We start from the raw sequence: 16,444 nt of genomic DNA on the forward strand, positions 1-16,444 counted from the left end.
GAATCTCGCTACTCAGCGGTGAAGTATAGGTCAAGAATCTTTCCCCATCACACAGCGCTGGGACATACACCGGCGGCACAGGAAGAGCAGATTAACGGCTGCTAGTGAGCGCTTCAGGAGGTCGTACGCAGTACACACAGGTCTGAGAACCACAAGAGACTCTTACCTGACAATCAAAGTCCTGGAAGTTCTGTCCATTCTGTGTGGAAAGAGAGAGAAAGAGGTCAGCTCACAGGTGTGTGTTTGTGTGCGTATGGATATGTAATATGCACACACACAGAACACACACACACACATGCAAAATGCTAACAAAAACTTTTGTTTCGTGTGTCATTAATCACGATTAATCGTTTGACTAGTACAGGAGGAGACCTATTTAGCTGTGGTTTGCACTTGTCATTCCCTTTCTGTTGTGGAAGACGGATTTTAGTTGGACCAAAGTTTTTTATTTCTGTTTAACTGAACTGTTGGTCAAACAGTGGAGTGACCACCAGGAGGAGTCACAAAACCCACACGGTCTTAAGGAAGACATTTCAAAACACCTTTTATAGCGCAGATTGGTGTCAACTACAACAACTTAGTATTGTTGTGGTTCACAATCTAACCCTATAAAGCCAACTTTATGATAGTGTTAATTTTGACAGCAAATTTTAATGTAGTTTTAGCCATAGTCTTTTGACTAAAATGCCATTTAGTATTCGTTCAGTCGACTAAAACTAGACATCACATGATTTTAGTCGACTAAATCTACAGTCAATGAAATTAACATAATATGCATGTTAAAAACTTAGCTGAAAACATTTACAGTCTACATGACTCTTGTAAACAGCCTTTTATTTCCCTTCTAAAAGTTTCCATCTTATATTGTTAGCAATATTTCAAAATGGACACGTGTTGGACTGAACCAAATTGGGTTTTTGAGGAATATTTGTTAAATCTCTCAATCATTGCATTCAATTCCCCCACAAAAAAAAAACTTCAGAACTTTCAATAAATATTCTTGCTCAAAATAAAGTGGATGTGGTGATGAGCTGCATACTAAGCATATCATAATACGCCATAAAAGCTTGAAGTATCAATTGCAATGCTAAAAAGAAAAAAAAAAAAAACCCAATTTAAACTGTTTAAAGTTTAAATGAAGGAATATTACATATCAGGCTTTTACAGAGCTCTACTGAGCAAATATAAAATGGAAGTATGCACATTTTATATAGTAAACGCACATAAATAAGCTCTTATACTTGAGAATTTTCTAACAGCTGCTTATTTCAGGCTCTGTTTGATGCTGGTGATACCAGCGGCTGTGAGATTAGGACCTGATGACATTATACATCATCTCTCTGATCTCACTGCTCCGGTACAGCTCGGTATCCAAGGGTAACGGGCCCTGAGAAGCCCGGGATCGAGTCAGAGTGAGAGAACTAGAGTGGAGGGGTGAGATGTATTTAAAGACTGAGAGAAGCACTGGCGTTCACAAGCACGTGAATGTGTGTGAACTCACCTTGTCTGTCAAGAGAGGTTTGATCTCAGTCAACTGCACATCCTGTAACTCATCCATCCTCAAACCTGACAGCTGCCCGTCACTGCAGAGAGAGAGAGAGAGAGAGAGAGAGAGAGAGAGAGAGAGAGAGAGAGAGAGAGAGAGAGAGAGAGAGAGAGAGAGAGAGAGAGAGAGAGATATGGATTAGTACATCATGACAGTCAGCGCTGACTTATTGACCAACAGGGAACATGGCTCAGCATGCCAAATGCTCATGAATACAGATTTACAGTAAACAGGGCACAGAGAGAGAGAGAGAGAGAGTTAGTGTGAGAGAGAGAACTGATGTTTAACATCCCGCCTAATAGCCGCCACCAAACCCCCATTGTCCTTGTTAACCGAATTCAGATGAGCTAATGTTTAATTCATGGTTTAACTCTCTGTGGCCGTTCTGAAGGTCAATGCATGCAACTGTTTCAGGAAGGGCATTGTGTAGGCTTATGTCACACTTATGGTGGCTCTGGGCGACTTACTGAAGCTTGGTGCTGCTGAAATAAGAGGTTTTGTGTCCCCTGAGCTTTTCTCCATTCGGGATCAAATGTGCTACTGCATTTTAGGGCACAACACAAGCATGCAAATGCAGATTTGAATGTTTGGCCAACATATTAAAGCACATAGTCCCTTGGGGCATACTTAAAAGAGATGAAACAGCATTGGAAACTGATCTTACTGCTGTAACGTGACTCATTTCCTCATAAAACATGTTGAGTATCCACTGGGAATTAATTGGATCAAAAAAAGTGGGTGAATCCTACTAGAATAGGCCATCACAGCTTATATATTGCATATTAGGGTTGTGAACATAATGTGTTTAGACACGTTGAAAGAAACGGCACATTATAGTTTGAATGTACATACTACTGTTCAAATCAAATCAGCATATCAGACAATGATTTCTCAAAGATCACTGGACCAATGACGTTGAACATTCAGCTTTACATCATAGGAACAAGGTACATTTTAAAATATAGTGTATTCAAATATAAAACAGTTATTTCATATTGTAGCATATTTCACAATGTCATCATTTTATGTCTTTTTAGATCTTAAACCACCAAGTCACCTTCCCCTTCAAAGACTGCTGTGCTTTGAGACAAAGAGAAGGAGCTGCTGACTGTGTAAATGTTCTGTACACCTTGTGCTACAATGTCCAGGTGTCTGCTTCTCCGTTTAAAGGCTCTGGCCACCTGTAATGACTTGGCATTCAGTAAAATCTCTGCTGCCCTGAGCATCACATGCATGCCAGGTCATGTGGACTAATTTTGCTTACAGTAAGTACCCCTGGACCCTGACTGCCGTCTGTGGTGGTGGGGATGCGAGAGGAGATGAACAAAAGGATGTAATGTGAACGCTGGGCTGCGGCTGGTGTCTGCGGGAGGGCTGACAAGTGTTGACAAGATCAGTCAGAGACAGAAGGATGCGTGTGTTACTCGGAGGGAAAGAAATGTCACGGTGAGTAGGGGTCAGTGATCTGTCAAAAAACTCAGACAAGTTTCTAAATGCGTTTTTTTTGTTATCCTACCCTCAGTGTTCTTCAGTGCTTTACCATTATGGCTTTCTGAGAACAGGATGAACACGTCTAGCATCCTCTCCTGAATCAATGAAGACAGAGTGTGCTATTTTGGGAGGAGAGCTGCCAGATGAGCTTCTTCAGAGCTTCTCAAAGAACAATCGGAGCACTCATTGTTCTTATATAACAAGTCATTTCCTGTGAAAAGTAACAATGTGCTCTTTTCATTGTGCGTGTTAAAGAAAACATGCCAATAGCAATATTTCATTTGAATATAAATGGCAGAGTGCGTGATGTGAACAGATTCCTGTCAGGGATGAAGATATGATATAAACATGATATGCTATTTTGTGTTGCTATTACTTTGTGTGATGTATCAGCCATGATAATTTCATAATTGTTTCAACAATACACTCTGTAACTGCTTAATGCAGCTTATTTTAATGTCGCTTAAGTGCCCAAAGACACATAAGGCCATGTTCCCAATGAGTTTTGTCTTATATTTATATCAAATGATAAAAAAAAAAAAAAAAAAAAAGGTATAAAGAAAAAGATAAAACCCAAAACTAAAATTGCATCGTGAAATCACTCACTCTCATGTCATTCCAAATCCATAAGACCTTTGGTTCATCTTCTGACCATAAATTAAGATATTTTTGTAAAAAAAAAAAAAAAAAAAAAAAAAAAAAAAAAATCAAAGAGTTTGCTGACCCTGCTATAGGCCGCAACACAACCACAACAGTCCTAGAAAGGTATTAGGGACATTGTTAAAACAGTCCTTGTGACATCAGTGGTTCAACCTTAATTTTGTATTGCCCTCATTACCTTTAAAGACCTTTAATGTAGTACTTGGGCTGCTTTAGAATGACATGAGGGTGAGATTTATGTAAACTATGTGCTTAAGTAATATCAGAAGCTGTTTGATATTACGAATATCACCGTTTTATAAAACACCTCAATAACAGTACAACAATTATTGTCAATATTTTGTCATAAAATTTCCCAAACTTATGCAGCTCTGTGCAGCATACACATATTGTCGCAGTGCTTCAATAAATCCAGATTCATTGACCAAATGGATCAGCAGTTTCAGCAAATCATTTGAATGACCGATTCAACGACTAACTGCGTCTGAGCACTATTGTTTGCACTGCTGAGAACTAACTGCCGTACAGACTACGAATATGAAAATCTTTGGGAGTCCATGACCTTGACAGGCCTGAACCAGCACAAAAACACAGATTTCTAAAATATTTTCATGCACATCCCGCAATACTGAGAGAACACAAAACGTCTGCACTGACTCAAGTATCAGAGACTAAGCTTGGTAAATTAAATCAATCCCAACTACCTGAGCGTCTTACATCTTTATCCAGCAGTACAGTGACAGTGACTGTGCTGAAGCTGGTGCATAGCACGAGTGAACACATGGGTTCAGACAAGATGGGAAAATCTTGCCACAGTGTGACTACTAAACCTGTACATTTTAAATGTACTTCAATATAGGATCTATTTTACTCCAGCTAATTTGGATTCATTTGCTGAATTTGTGCTTTCCAGAAGAAGAATACTTATTAGGTTCCACAGGCAGTGTGTGAAATGCTAATTACAGGTTGTTGGTGAATGTGTGTGGGTTCAGGTCATAGAAAACAGCTAAGGAGCTCCTTTCTTGAAGAAAGAAAGAAAAAATCCTCTCTCTTCTCTTTCATTCAAGAGCATTCCAGTCCTCCATTCCAACTGTAATTTACTCTTGTATTAATTAGTACGACATTACAGGATTGTGAAGTAGAGAGATAATTGCAGTTTTGAGAGTAGCTTCAAAGAGACGGTGGGTAGTTGTTATATAAAGGAGGAAATATGCAATGACAGTTAAGAGAAATCATGAAGCCAAATGTTCAGAGGCTCTCTGGTTTAATTTAAAATGCTGTCCAATAAGCTACATGAACTAAAAGGTCATTGGCCCCAATTATCAGAGCGGTGAACAATTATGTTAAAACGCCACATAATTATCACCTTGTGAAACCTCTATTATGACCAAAGCGTTGGTCTCTTTCTATTAATCTGAGTCTAGTCTGAAGTCCATTTGCGCTTGAGATGGACACAGAGCAATTTCATTCTGTAGATGAACAGATCTAAAGTAAAGCTGGCATTTCAAACTGAGATTGAGGCAGTGGGTCATGATTCCCGTCATGTGGACCGTGATTATGCTCTGATATACCACAGGGTTTGTACGAGATGGAGGTGAATTACATATTGCCACAGGTGTCCCATGCTTGATAAATGGGTAAGGGAAGAAAATGAAGTAGTAAGACACATAAGGCCATCAAAGAAGATATTGGGAAAAATCGAACAACGAAATTGTTACATAAACAAGCTGTAAGTTTTGTGTTTCAGATTGTGTCCAGTTGTGCCTCTCCAGCTCATGATTTGTAATTTGCCAGTAAATGCAGGGACCCTTGATTCTGCAATCCAAAAACATGGATATGGAAAAATGTGTCACTACACAAATGAAAACACAATATACTGTACTAGTGTCAGTGAACAATTAAGTCACAAATATACCATTGGAGAAACAATACCATTAGTTGGAACAATAAATAGAATAATAGAACAGTAGTATATTAGCACAAAGATAAATGGACCCTTCTGCAATATTAACTATCCTCAAGTTGGATCTGGGGGATCCGTTTTCCAGGTCTTCGATGCAGTCGAGCAGGAACAAGATTTGTGTTTGTAGAGTTATGGTAACTTTTTCTGCAGCTATCAGCTTTTTGGGATTCAATTGACACCAAATGACCTTGAAAGTCATCCAGTGTTTCTCATAATGCATCTATTGATTTAAACTTCGCAAAGGACCAATACATTCTTGAATCAAACCACAAATGTTTACTGATGCTATTTCTTTGTTTTGTTCAGAAACTAACCTGCCCATGAAGACAGGTTCAATATTCTGCATCGCCGATAATTGTTTTTTGCATTAGATGAGGCAGTAGGCTTGTTGCGATAGACAGTGTTGGTGGTGATACCGGTGTTAAGCTGCAAGAGCAGTTAAGTCACTTGCCCACCGTGACACCATCTCACACGCCGTTTAGACTTTTTTACAATAAAAATAAATTAATTGGGTAAGAGAAGACCATTCAAACTGAACGTAGCACATTGAACAAATGACAGTCACGCACAGATCAGATTTCATCTATCATGTGAAGAGAGGCAAAAAGACAAGATGACGGAAGAGTTTCAAAATGAGAAAAAAAAAAAAACATCACCTGTTAAAATATTTTGGATTCTGAAAAGCCTGTTGACTGATTATTAGAAGTATTCACAGAAGACAAACAAACAAAAGAATGAGTTGACCCATATCCTACATAGTATGATGCTAAGAAATGCAAACAAAGCCTGATTAATGCATTCAAATGAACTAAAGCAAACAAAATACACTAACCAATAGCGTACGTATTAGCTGCGCTAATCTGTCTGTGCTCTAATCAGCTCACACAGAAACGGAAATCTCACCCTTCAACAGCCGATTTGAGTTGATGGAAGTTTAACATGCTTTGGGCTCTTACGCAAGATTTGAATTGAAATGGACCTGATTCAATTTTAAATTGAGTCAGCTCAATCAAGGTATTTTCACCCACTCGCTCCACATCAAAAAAGGGATGTTCACCCAAAAATGTTATTAATTTTGAACTGCGTGAGAGAAGTAGACTTCCTTAAGAATTTATCTTAAACGCAAACGCTGAAATCTATAGTCAGAATATTCTATTATACAGATTGGGAGACGTCTTTATAAACACTCAACATCAACTGTTCATCAAGTATGACCTGCTACAAGGCTCAAGTAGAGAAACTACTAGTTTCAAGAGAAAATTGGTTTGAACATCTGCCTCTCTCAAGTCCATGTCCACCAGCTCCGCCCATTTGATTATTAGCATGCTCAAACCCGCCCATTCGCCATCACCACAACCAGCTGATAATTCATCAAGAGAGAGCGGATGGCAGTAATTACTCCATCACTCTCCCAAAGTATCTGTAAGCATACCAACATTATTATCATTATGACCATCAGTGTGAACCATCATAGTAAAATTATCACCACCGCAATCACATTTCTCAGCAGGCTATCATCAGATAAAGTCTAACCTGTTTATTCAGTAGAAGTGGAAAAAAAAAAGTTGACAGACTTGACATTTCTGCTGTAAAAGCTTATTTCATTTGAATTCGATAAGGGTTCATTTCAGTTTTAGTTTTTATACAGGTGACATTCTATAGACACATTCTCACAGGCTACAAGTATTTAGTTTCTGTATATATATACTAAAAGGCTGAATTGCTGTTTTAACCACTCCACTTATGTAACTACTGTATACAGAACCTAATTTGAAACGGTGTCCAGCTAAGATGAAACACCATTTATGTCGATGTACTTTGTTGGCTATTATTTTTCAGTAGCTTTCATAACATCAGGGTGAGCTTCTTTGGAAAAAGCGTACAACCCCATTTGTCCTGAACATGACATGTGCTTTATATTAAGTGCTTAACTAACTTTAGAGTTTAAAGCGGCTTGTGTGCCATTAATGCATTTCCAACCTGTTAGCTACTTTGTATCTCTCACATTTTTCGATAGTGTATGTATTTGTAAATGTTTGAAACTAATGCACACATGTCCATATTGCATCCTGACAGCAAGGGAGTCTCTGTTAAACTTCACAGACTTCACTAAAAGAATGCCAGTGCACAAACAGATGTGAATATTTTATATCTAAAAGCCCTTTATGTCTCTTCCGCCATTTTCAACAGCACCATAAACTGCCTTATAAAGTCTGTGTTGCAGGCGGTTGCAGCAGTATTGGCAGAAATGTTTTAAGACAGAGCTAGGCTATAGCTTGTTTCGTAAAAAGAAATGTTAAAAAAAAAAAAAAAAAAAAAAAGGCTAAAAATGTCATTTTGTGTATTGTTACAGCCCTACCATGCACTCGCTCAAATAAAATACAGGAACAAACAGAAATTGCAAAGTGAAAATCCACTCTGTTTACAGTGTGTGCGCTGGCATAAACTCAGTATTACAGTGGCAGAGCGGGCAAATGTGGCAGAGTGGCAGCCAAGCAATCACTTGGCGAGGGTGTGTGCGCCAGGCCATGGTGACGTCCCAGCATACACACCGCAGGCAGCACTGGACACACACAGAGAAAGCGACGCACTGGCAGGGAGATGCCACGAATTAACTGGCAAGGTTCAATACTCCTGCTGGCCTAAAATTATGTAAAGCTTCTAAAAAGGTGTCAACATCCCATCTATCTTCATCGCGCACTGCAATACAGTTATGATTTATAAAAATAAATGGAAAACAAATTCCTCGTTTAAGACTGCATTCATATTGGTCTCCGCCACAAACTAAAGAACGGCTCTTCTCTACGACTGCTCTCCCATTTGTCTCCTGTGCATGTTGTTGTTCATTAAGGTCTTTGGCGTCATTCTGTTAGCGATCTCATTAGTGGCATCCTGCCAGTGGCAGAATGGAGCAGCTGCTGGGAGACCGCCTGCCCCTCTAACCAGAGACACCATGGACCGAGAACAAGCAGATGTGATGTCCTATGGGCTTACCAAAGCTTTGGAGCAGAGTCTGGCTGTCTCCTGACACCTGCATAAACTGGGCCACTTGGGTCGATTTAGGGCATGTATTACGATAGACGAACAGAAACAATCCCGGAAATGCTGTGCCGTGTTACTGCTTGAGGTCAGAGATCCAAAGACAAAAGAGGCACTGCCATGAAGCTAATTACCCATGATTCATGGAAGCAGCTAAGGCTCAGAGACAAAGCTTCTGAATTATTACTCCGAGGACGAGTACGAGACATTAGCAGTGAGATCACAGACTGAGGTTATCCGCAACTAAATGATACTCTATTAAAAATTATATGGTTTTGCCAAAGCCTCCAATCAAGTTTTATTGCTGACAAAATATCCCCACGCTCCCAGAAATAAAAAAAAAGGTACAAATCTGTCATTTTGGTACCTTAAAACGTACATGTTAGGATCCCACTTCATATTAGGTGGCATTAACTACAACGTACTTACATTTATATAAATCATTTGGTGCAATGCACTTATCGTGTACATGCATGTGTTTACTTGGTGTACATATTTGAACCTAACAGATACAAAAGTGTACCTTTTGAAAAGCTACCGCCCCAGTGACGGCTTCTGCACCTTTATTTCTGAGTGTGCACCAATATCCCCAACTATCGACAACTACCCACATTATTATTTTTAATTGTTAACTACCACTTTTTTAAAAAGGTGTCAAGTCTGAATCATGAATCATCAAAAATTGAAACTGAATTATGTAGTCTTTTTAACTTCAATTCACATCAAGTTTTAGGTGCGGTTCATGTATAAATCTAGATCAGCTCGACGCTTCTGCAAGTGTATATAGCTATTGGCAATGAGAGCAAATCAATTATAAAGATAGATTGTGGCATCCATGGCTCTAGGGTGAGTTCGGCATTACTCATTCTACAGGCACATGGCTATAAACAGAACTGACAGTGTGAAAACACTTTAAATCTGATTAGCTTTCAACACTCTTTCATGTTCACAAGTGCCAGGAATGCTACACTGACTAAATCCCAAATAGAGGCTTCCTCTAAACCTGGGGTCAAAAAAGAACAGAAGAGATTACTGTGCCTCTTTGGACACAACAGGATGTCAATGTCCGACTTTAAATTAAAATTAATGTAATGAAAGTTGAAGTGTTATCTCTTATTTATAATTTAATCTATTTCTTAACTAGGTACTAAAGTGCAAATGTTAAAATCTAAAGCCAGTAGTACAGAATAAGTCTGCTCTCCAATTCCATCCAAGCGTCCACCACAGAGCAGAGATCAGGATCACTTTACTAGCTCCCCACCTTCATTACACAGAAAATACAGACATACTCATTTCATCTCCTTTTTGATTTACATTTAGATCAACACTTAGTATTTTTTCCTGGGGCATGGTAAGTCAATGTCTACAAGATAGAAAGAAGAAAAGATGCTTATGTGCAGCAAAAGGTAACAGAAGCTCTTCCTTGGATGGAGAGTATCTATTTTCTGTATTTCAAGGATCAGGTAACTAGATCCCAGTAAACTAGCCCTTTCAGAACAGCACAGCTGCATCTACAATTGCAGCCAGGCTGAAACAGAGAGAGATAAGAGAGAGGACAAGCTAAGACTGCAAGACAAAAGGACTGTACGCTATATTCAATTCACTTGAGCACAAAAAAAAAAAAAAGTCTTTGAATGCAAGTCTTTACTTGAGAATTGAACTATTTAATAGCTGCAAGCTTTTAAAGAAGTAGTTCACCAAAAAATTTAACTAATGCCATATTTTACCCCAAGCCATCCAAGATATATATTAGGGATGCACCGAAATGAAATACAAATATTGTAAGACTTTAATTGAACAAAATTATACTGAATTTAAAATAAATCAAAACAAGCCTATAAAATAACCACACTTTTTCTAAAAGTAACAAAACTGGATTACTTGACAGTTAAATACTATAGTTAACGTGAACTGAAAGATAAATAGCTGAATTCATTTTTGAAATGTTAATTGCAACATTTACTAATGCATTACTAAAATCAACAGTTGTGCTTGTTAGTAGTTAATGAACTGTATTATCAGTAACTAACATTAAGACAGATTAACAAATACTGTAATAAATGTATTGTTCATTCTTACTTAACTAATGGTACCTTAAGTAAGTGTTACCTTAATATGAGATATTTTTTTTTTTTATTATTTCTATGCAACAGAATCAGATTTCTTTTTTATTATTAATTGTTAAAAAAAAAAGAAAAAAAAAAAAAGGATAATCCCACAAAGCTCTCTTTCACGAGGGACCGGTCACTAAATCATGAGGCATGTATAAAACTACAGCTCCCACTTTCTATTTATTTATTTTTTCCTGCTCCGTCTCGTAGTGACTCACTTACTGTAGTTACAGATATAGTGCCAAGGGACCCAGTCCTAAGGGGGTCCCATTCTTGGAAAGCTAATTCAATTATGAGTTTCAGATTTGCAAGCATTAGATTAGGAGGCATTTGCAAGCTGCCATAAAATTAAGTTTTACTATGTTACTGATATGGAATTCAGTGAAAAATTTCATCCATGCATAAGCTTCTTTTTTCTCTACCAAGTTAAGCCAGACTTCTTTAGTGATGTGTGCTGTACTTCTCCAGTCATAAATGCCACCTGTTTCTTACAACAGACTACAAGCTCATATTCAGATCTGCAATCCAAACAGCCAACAGCAGGTCTCTGCAACTGTTAAGATCAATCCCCTACCTCTGGCAAAGTTAGAAATGTAATTCATTACATACAGTATTTTGCACATTCATCCCGTGTTTACTAAAAGCAAAAAAACAAAGTCAAAATCTAGCATACAGCACATTTAAAAGGGAATGGTTGGCTCTTTTTTTTACGATTGTGTTTATTTGGTGCTTATATAGTATAATGCATAACCACTCTGTCCCTTCTCTTATAATAGTGCTGATGATTTACTAGTTTCATGAAGCCCTTCCCTCAGAAATACGTGATGGGCTCAGACTGGTTAGCCTGCCCAGTGTGTCTAGTGTCTAACACCAACATTATACACTACCCAATGTTAAAAAGAAGTGCATTTTTATTCAACCACCCCTTTAGTACTGCGCTTGCTAATAAACAGCAATGTTTTGTACTCAAAAGTAAAGCAGTTGATTTTTAATATGGTTGCACGATAAAAGTTTTGCAATATTTAATGTGCATCTTGTCAGTAAAGCTGAATGAATTCCCTCACGTGCGTGACTTCACATTGAGCAGCATTTACTACACAGACCTCACCGTTTGCTGATGAGCTACGCAAAAATCACGCCGATCATAAACGTGGATTTGTGCAGCCCCAATCTTTAATGCATTACCTGCGTTAACAGAGCCACAAAATACTAAACTAATTGGCAACCATATAGATTAAAAACTGAAAAATGCATAACATTAACAATATAATAGTTAATAATTACAATTGTGTGGATGTGCATGTGCGTGCATGTTTAGTTCTATGTTATTGTGTTAAAAGGATAAATATGCTTGGCATACAGGTTATCCAATACTTAAACATGCATAAATCAAGTCCGATGGAGCTAAACGAAGAGTAGTGTAGCGTGTAAACAGCAAGGAAATCCTGCTGAGAAGAACGCAAAGTTACTGCGAGGCCTGCAGCGATGGGGTCCTCGTATCCTAATAGTGTGATATAACTGAATCATGCACACTGTGCCACCGAGTCACGCGCTCCCAGCTCAAACGAACGGAGCTAAGGAACATTGGTGTCTGAAATGATAAGCTGCGACAGAGAGATACTCATCCACTGGCGTGTCGTGACAGTTTTAGTTGTTAGCTCTGAATATGACTGTAACAAAAGGATTATAAAGTCAATTAAAAGACTGAAACAACTGAAACTTCTGCTAATTAGACAAAAGCGTGTAGCGGCATACTGATGGCAGGCTTGAGTGGCAAGAAAATACAATCTGGACTATAAAAGAAAATGATTCCCTCAGGCTTCCATTTCTATCTGAATTGCTGACTGACAACTTCTATTTTTTCACTGGAAAGTGATCAGATAGGTGTTGACAGAAACAACTAGCCCGTGAGGAACCTCGGTTCCAGCAGTCTACTTCTCTAGGAATCCAGTGGATGCCATGAGCTCTGTCATCCCATGGGGGACGCCACCAGAAATAGAAGCAGGAGTGGATTGATGGAGGACTGTGGGGAGCACAGCCAATGGAAATTAAGGAACCAGAGAAAACACAAAACAGCTGTCACCCAGGAAGGTTGTTGGCATAGCAATGGGAGGAGGGAGAGCCAAGTAAACCAATCAATAGAACAACAGTGGAAACAAACGTGATCTGTCCAGTCAAGCGCTTGGGATATACATATGCAGATATCTCTTCCTGATATCTACATATAAAAAACACCACACCACAACATTGACACAAAATTGACTCCAATAAACAAATACAGGATCAAGTGATTATCAGGAAGAAAAGCCTGCTGTCCTATTTGTGGTTCTCTTCCCATTGTGCTGCAAGGATGATGTTTTTAGGCCAAAACTCAAAGACTCCAATGAATCAGTGTTTGTACTCATTTTATAAAACAAGACTGAAAGAGTTATAGGAAAGTTAAAGAATAAAGGATAGTTCATTTAACTCAAATGAAAACTGACCCCACATATATTTTTCTAAACCTGTAAGGACAACATTAAAGTGTTCATTTGACATCAGGGCTTCAACCGTATCATTTTACAAAGCTACGGGAATGCGCTTTGTGCACAAAGAAAACTAAAATAATGTCTTTATTCAACAATTCTTCTCCTCATCCCAAAGCTTTTACAGGTTTGGAAAGACATGAGTAATTATTGACTTTAATGGTAATGACATTCAATTCTACGCTTTTATTCTACCAACATTATTTATTTAGGCATCAAAATTCATAATTTGCGAAAACTAAACTAAACTCGGGTCAAATATTTTGCAGTAATCTGTTTTTTCCTCCAACCAGGGTGATGCAAACTTCCACGTTGGTCTACAAAATATATTCTAATTGCAGTGCTCTGTTGAGCAAAGACCTCTTCATGTTTCAGGTGCCTTACAAGGAAGAACAAAAAGGTTTTGGCTAATGGCCACATGTTTAATGCCAGCATACAGGTTCATATTATACGCATCTGAGTGCTCCATTAGTGCATAAAACATCAGCTCCTGCAGCCACGACGGAGAAACACCTCCAGTGCAGGAGTGAAATAAGGCAGATCAAACCAGTCCTGCTGAGGATCGTCCTCATGGGGACAGATGTGAGCAGGCTCTAAAACGCATCCAGGTGTGCTGGTGAGCTGTACCGGTATGCCAATGCTTCTCGTGGATCCTGAAGTAACAGCTCACACCGCTTTGGTAAATAAAGGGTTCATAGCGATGACTCTCATTGAAAAACCAAGTCGTCTAATTTCATAAGACAGTGACTGTGAAAATGGTGGCAAACTGATTAGCATAGCTTACATCCAGGAAAAGAAGAGAGAGAGGGGAAGAGAGAGAGAGAGGATAGCACGTTTGCCCTAATGCCAGATATATACAATCTGAATCAGAAGAGACATATGTACAGATCAAACACAGTAGTAGTAAGTTAGTTATTTAGTTTTATTGCCATGTCAGCATGTAAGGTCATCTTCATGGCAAAACATGGACAGAATAATACAAGTGTTACACAAAATAAAGAGAGAGCAAACAGAAAAATAGCTCAAATTAATTTAAATTGCATAAGATTTATATATTAACAAAAAATAAAAATGTAAACCTCTTCTGGAATTCTCGCCACACAAGTCTCTGAATGAGCATGCTTCATAAAAAACATGTTAATAATAAAAAAGGGGGTCTTGTAGAACATGCTCAAGCTTGTATGACCTATAAGTCTCATAAATACCACTTGATTTATAAAAAAAGTGTCTCTCAGGATCGATTTCATAATTTATTGTTTTAACAAGCATCCCACTCTTCTTACCGCTAATTCAACTTATAATGATCGATACGTTTAAGGTTCGATGAAGGGACTTGATACGCTTCCAAACAAAGCCCATTAAAAACCTCATTTAACATTAATTTTTTTTTTTTCGAAAATAACACATAAAATGTAGATGAAATAACAACAGCCTAAGCAATAAAGTATGGCAGGTTCAATGCATTGAGAGTTTGTTGCACTAGAGCAGGGATGAGCAAACTTCACACTGCTCCATCACTATCAAGCACACCAGAAGCAGCTAGTCATTGTCTTCAGGTACAGCAGGTTAGATCTCAAGCCTGCAGGACACTGGCTCTTTGGGACCAGGTTTGCCCATCCCTGCCCTAAAGTAACAAGGGAGCCCATGAAAGCCTGGCACACTGGAAACAGAAGAAATGTGTAGGATTTACTACATTTTTTTACACTAATAAATAAAGTATTTGACAAGCATAAAAATTGCTTTGCTTTTTTAGCATAAGTAACTAGAATAAATCAATATATTTTGCCCTGGCAGAATTCAGGTTAACCCCCCCAATCCCCTCCTCCTCCTCCTCCTCAAAATCACTTTACAAATAAATTGTAATTATTCAGTTAGTGTTGGAGCTTTCCAGCATCAAAGCCATACTCAAACAACAAAAAGGGTGCAAATGATCCTCATGCCTCACTGAAATATAAAATCTCTAAACACACATATCACAGCATACACCGGCTCTCTATGGCCAGTAGCCTCAGCGGACACTACAAGAAAAAAAAAAAAAGTAGCTCAGCCAACAGCGCTCAAGGAATTTTTCAATGTGGCCCACTTGTTGGTGAACAGCCCTGCACTACTAGAGCATCTGGAGCCGTGTCACCGATCAGATGGCTTTTCTGGTGAGGTGTTGTTTCACTTGCAGCATTTTGGGAAAGTGGGTTAGAAGCCCTATTATAAAACACGTGCAGAGACGGCCAGTGTTCAGCCCTGTTGCATCTACGGCGACGCAGCATCGTTTATACTAAAAAGTTGCATCTTCCGGAGACACATATCAGGTAGAACAGAGATTTGTGTTCAGCCTCTCCCTAACTGAAGAGACTGAAGTCCACACGGGGCTGATCCTGGATCATGAAGTACTCGGTGGAAGTTAACGTTAAAGTCGGCGCTTCAGAGTGCTAAACGGAGGTCAACACGTTCAAACAAGACGAAACAAAGCGCGGAATAAAACCAACGCCCACGATATAAATCGCTTGAATCCCATTTAATCGTACAGTCTGATTTGACGAGCATTAACGTTACATACGCGCTAGATGAGACCGGACTAACGTTAGCCGGGGACGGTTTTCAGCCCCTCTACACATCCACGCTTCAAACAGCAATGGCGATAACGACACAGCTGCCTTCCTCCACGTCTGTTCTCGACGAAACGGCTCTATTTTTGAGTATCGTGGACCGAGCGTCCCGTTATGTCTCTCTCGTTCGGTCGCTTTCTCGGCTAGCCTGCCGTTAGCTCGCGCTCGCGCAAGAACCGATAAACTCGGCGACTTCGTGAAACGCGTTCAAACATCAAAGACCGAAAGACGAGAAGGCGTCAGCACTCACCGTTCAAGAATATCAAAACGCGCCGGTCTGGACAGGAGCTGAGCGGAGTCGGAGAGACTTGCACGGCGTGTTGCAGTCACTGGAGAGCTCGAGAGAGAGAGAGAGAGTGGCTGGAGTCTCTTCCTCGCGCTCACGGAGGAGGAGCTCACGAGAGCTGACGGACGTTCAGCGCGCGCAGCCTCTGGCCAGGTGACGTTATGACTAAGAGAAACTAATTCAACTTCTTATCTTCAGCAACACGCTACTTTGGTTATCT

At 39.2% G+C, this 16,444-nt stretch overlaps 1 protein-coding gene across 2 annotated transcripts in view; it reads right to left on the reverse strand.

Moving 5' to 3' along the window:
- Nucleotides 1-16,342, reverse strand: part of ndrg3b (ndrg family member 3b) — a 38,909-nt gene extending 22,567 nt beyond the window's left edge. Inside the window, exons 1-3 of one of the 2 annotated variants that reach the window (XM_043224040.1) lie at nucleotides 16,189-16,342; nucleotides 1,502-1,583; nucleotides 167-199 (exon numbers count right to left, since the gene is read on the reverse strand). In XM_043224040.1, coding sequence (XP_043079975.1) covers nucleotides 167-199; nucleotides 1,502-1,558 — 90 coding nt within the window. In that variant the 5' untranslated portion in view covers nucleotides 1,559-1,583; nucleotides 16,189-16,342. The remainder of the gene's footprint in view (nucleotides 1-166; nucleotides 200-1,501; nucleotides 1,584-16,188) is intronic. The other variant, XM_043224043.1, reaches the window with a different exon arrangement.
- Nucleotides 16,343-16,444: the final 102 nt, after the last annotated feature.

The sequence above is a fragment of the Puntigrus tetrazona genome, chromosome 23 (genome assembly GCF_018831695.1).
Source record: "Puntigrus tetrazona isolate hp1 chromosome 23, ASM1883169v1, whole genome shotgun sequence".
Taxonomy (NCBI): domain Eukaryota; kingdom Metazoa; phylum Chordata; class Actinopteri; order Cypriniformes; family Cyprinidae; genus Puntigrus; species Puntigrus tetrazona.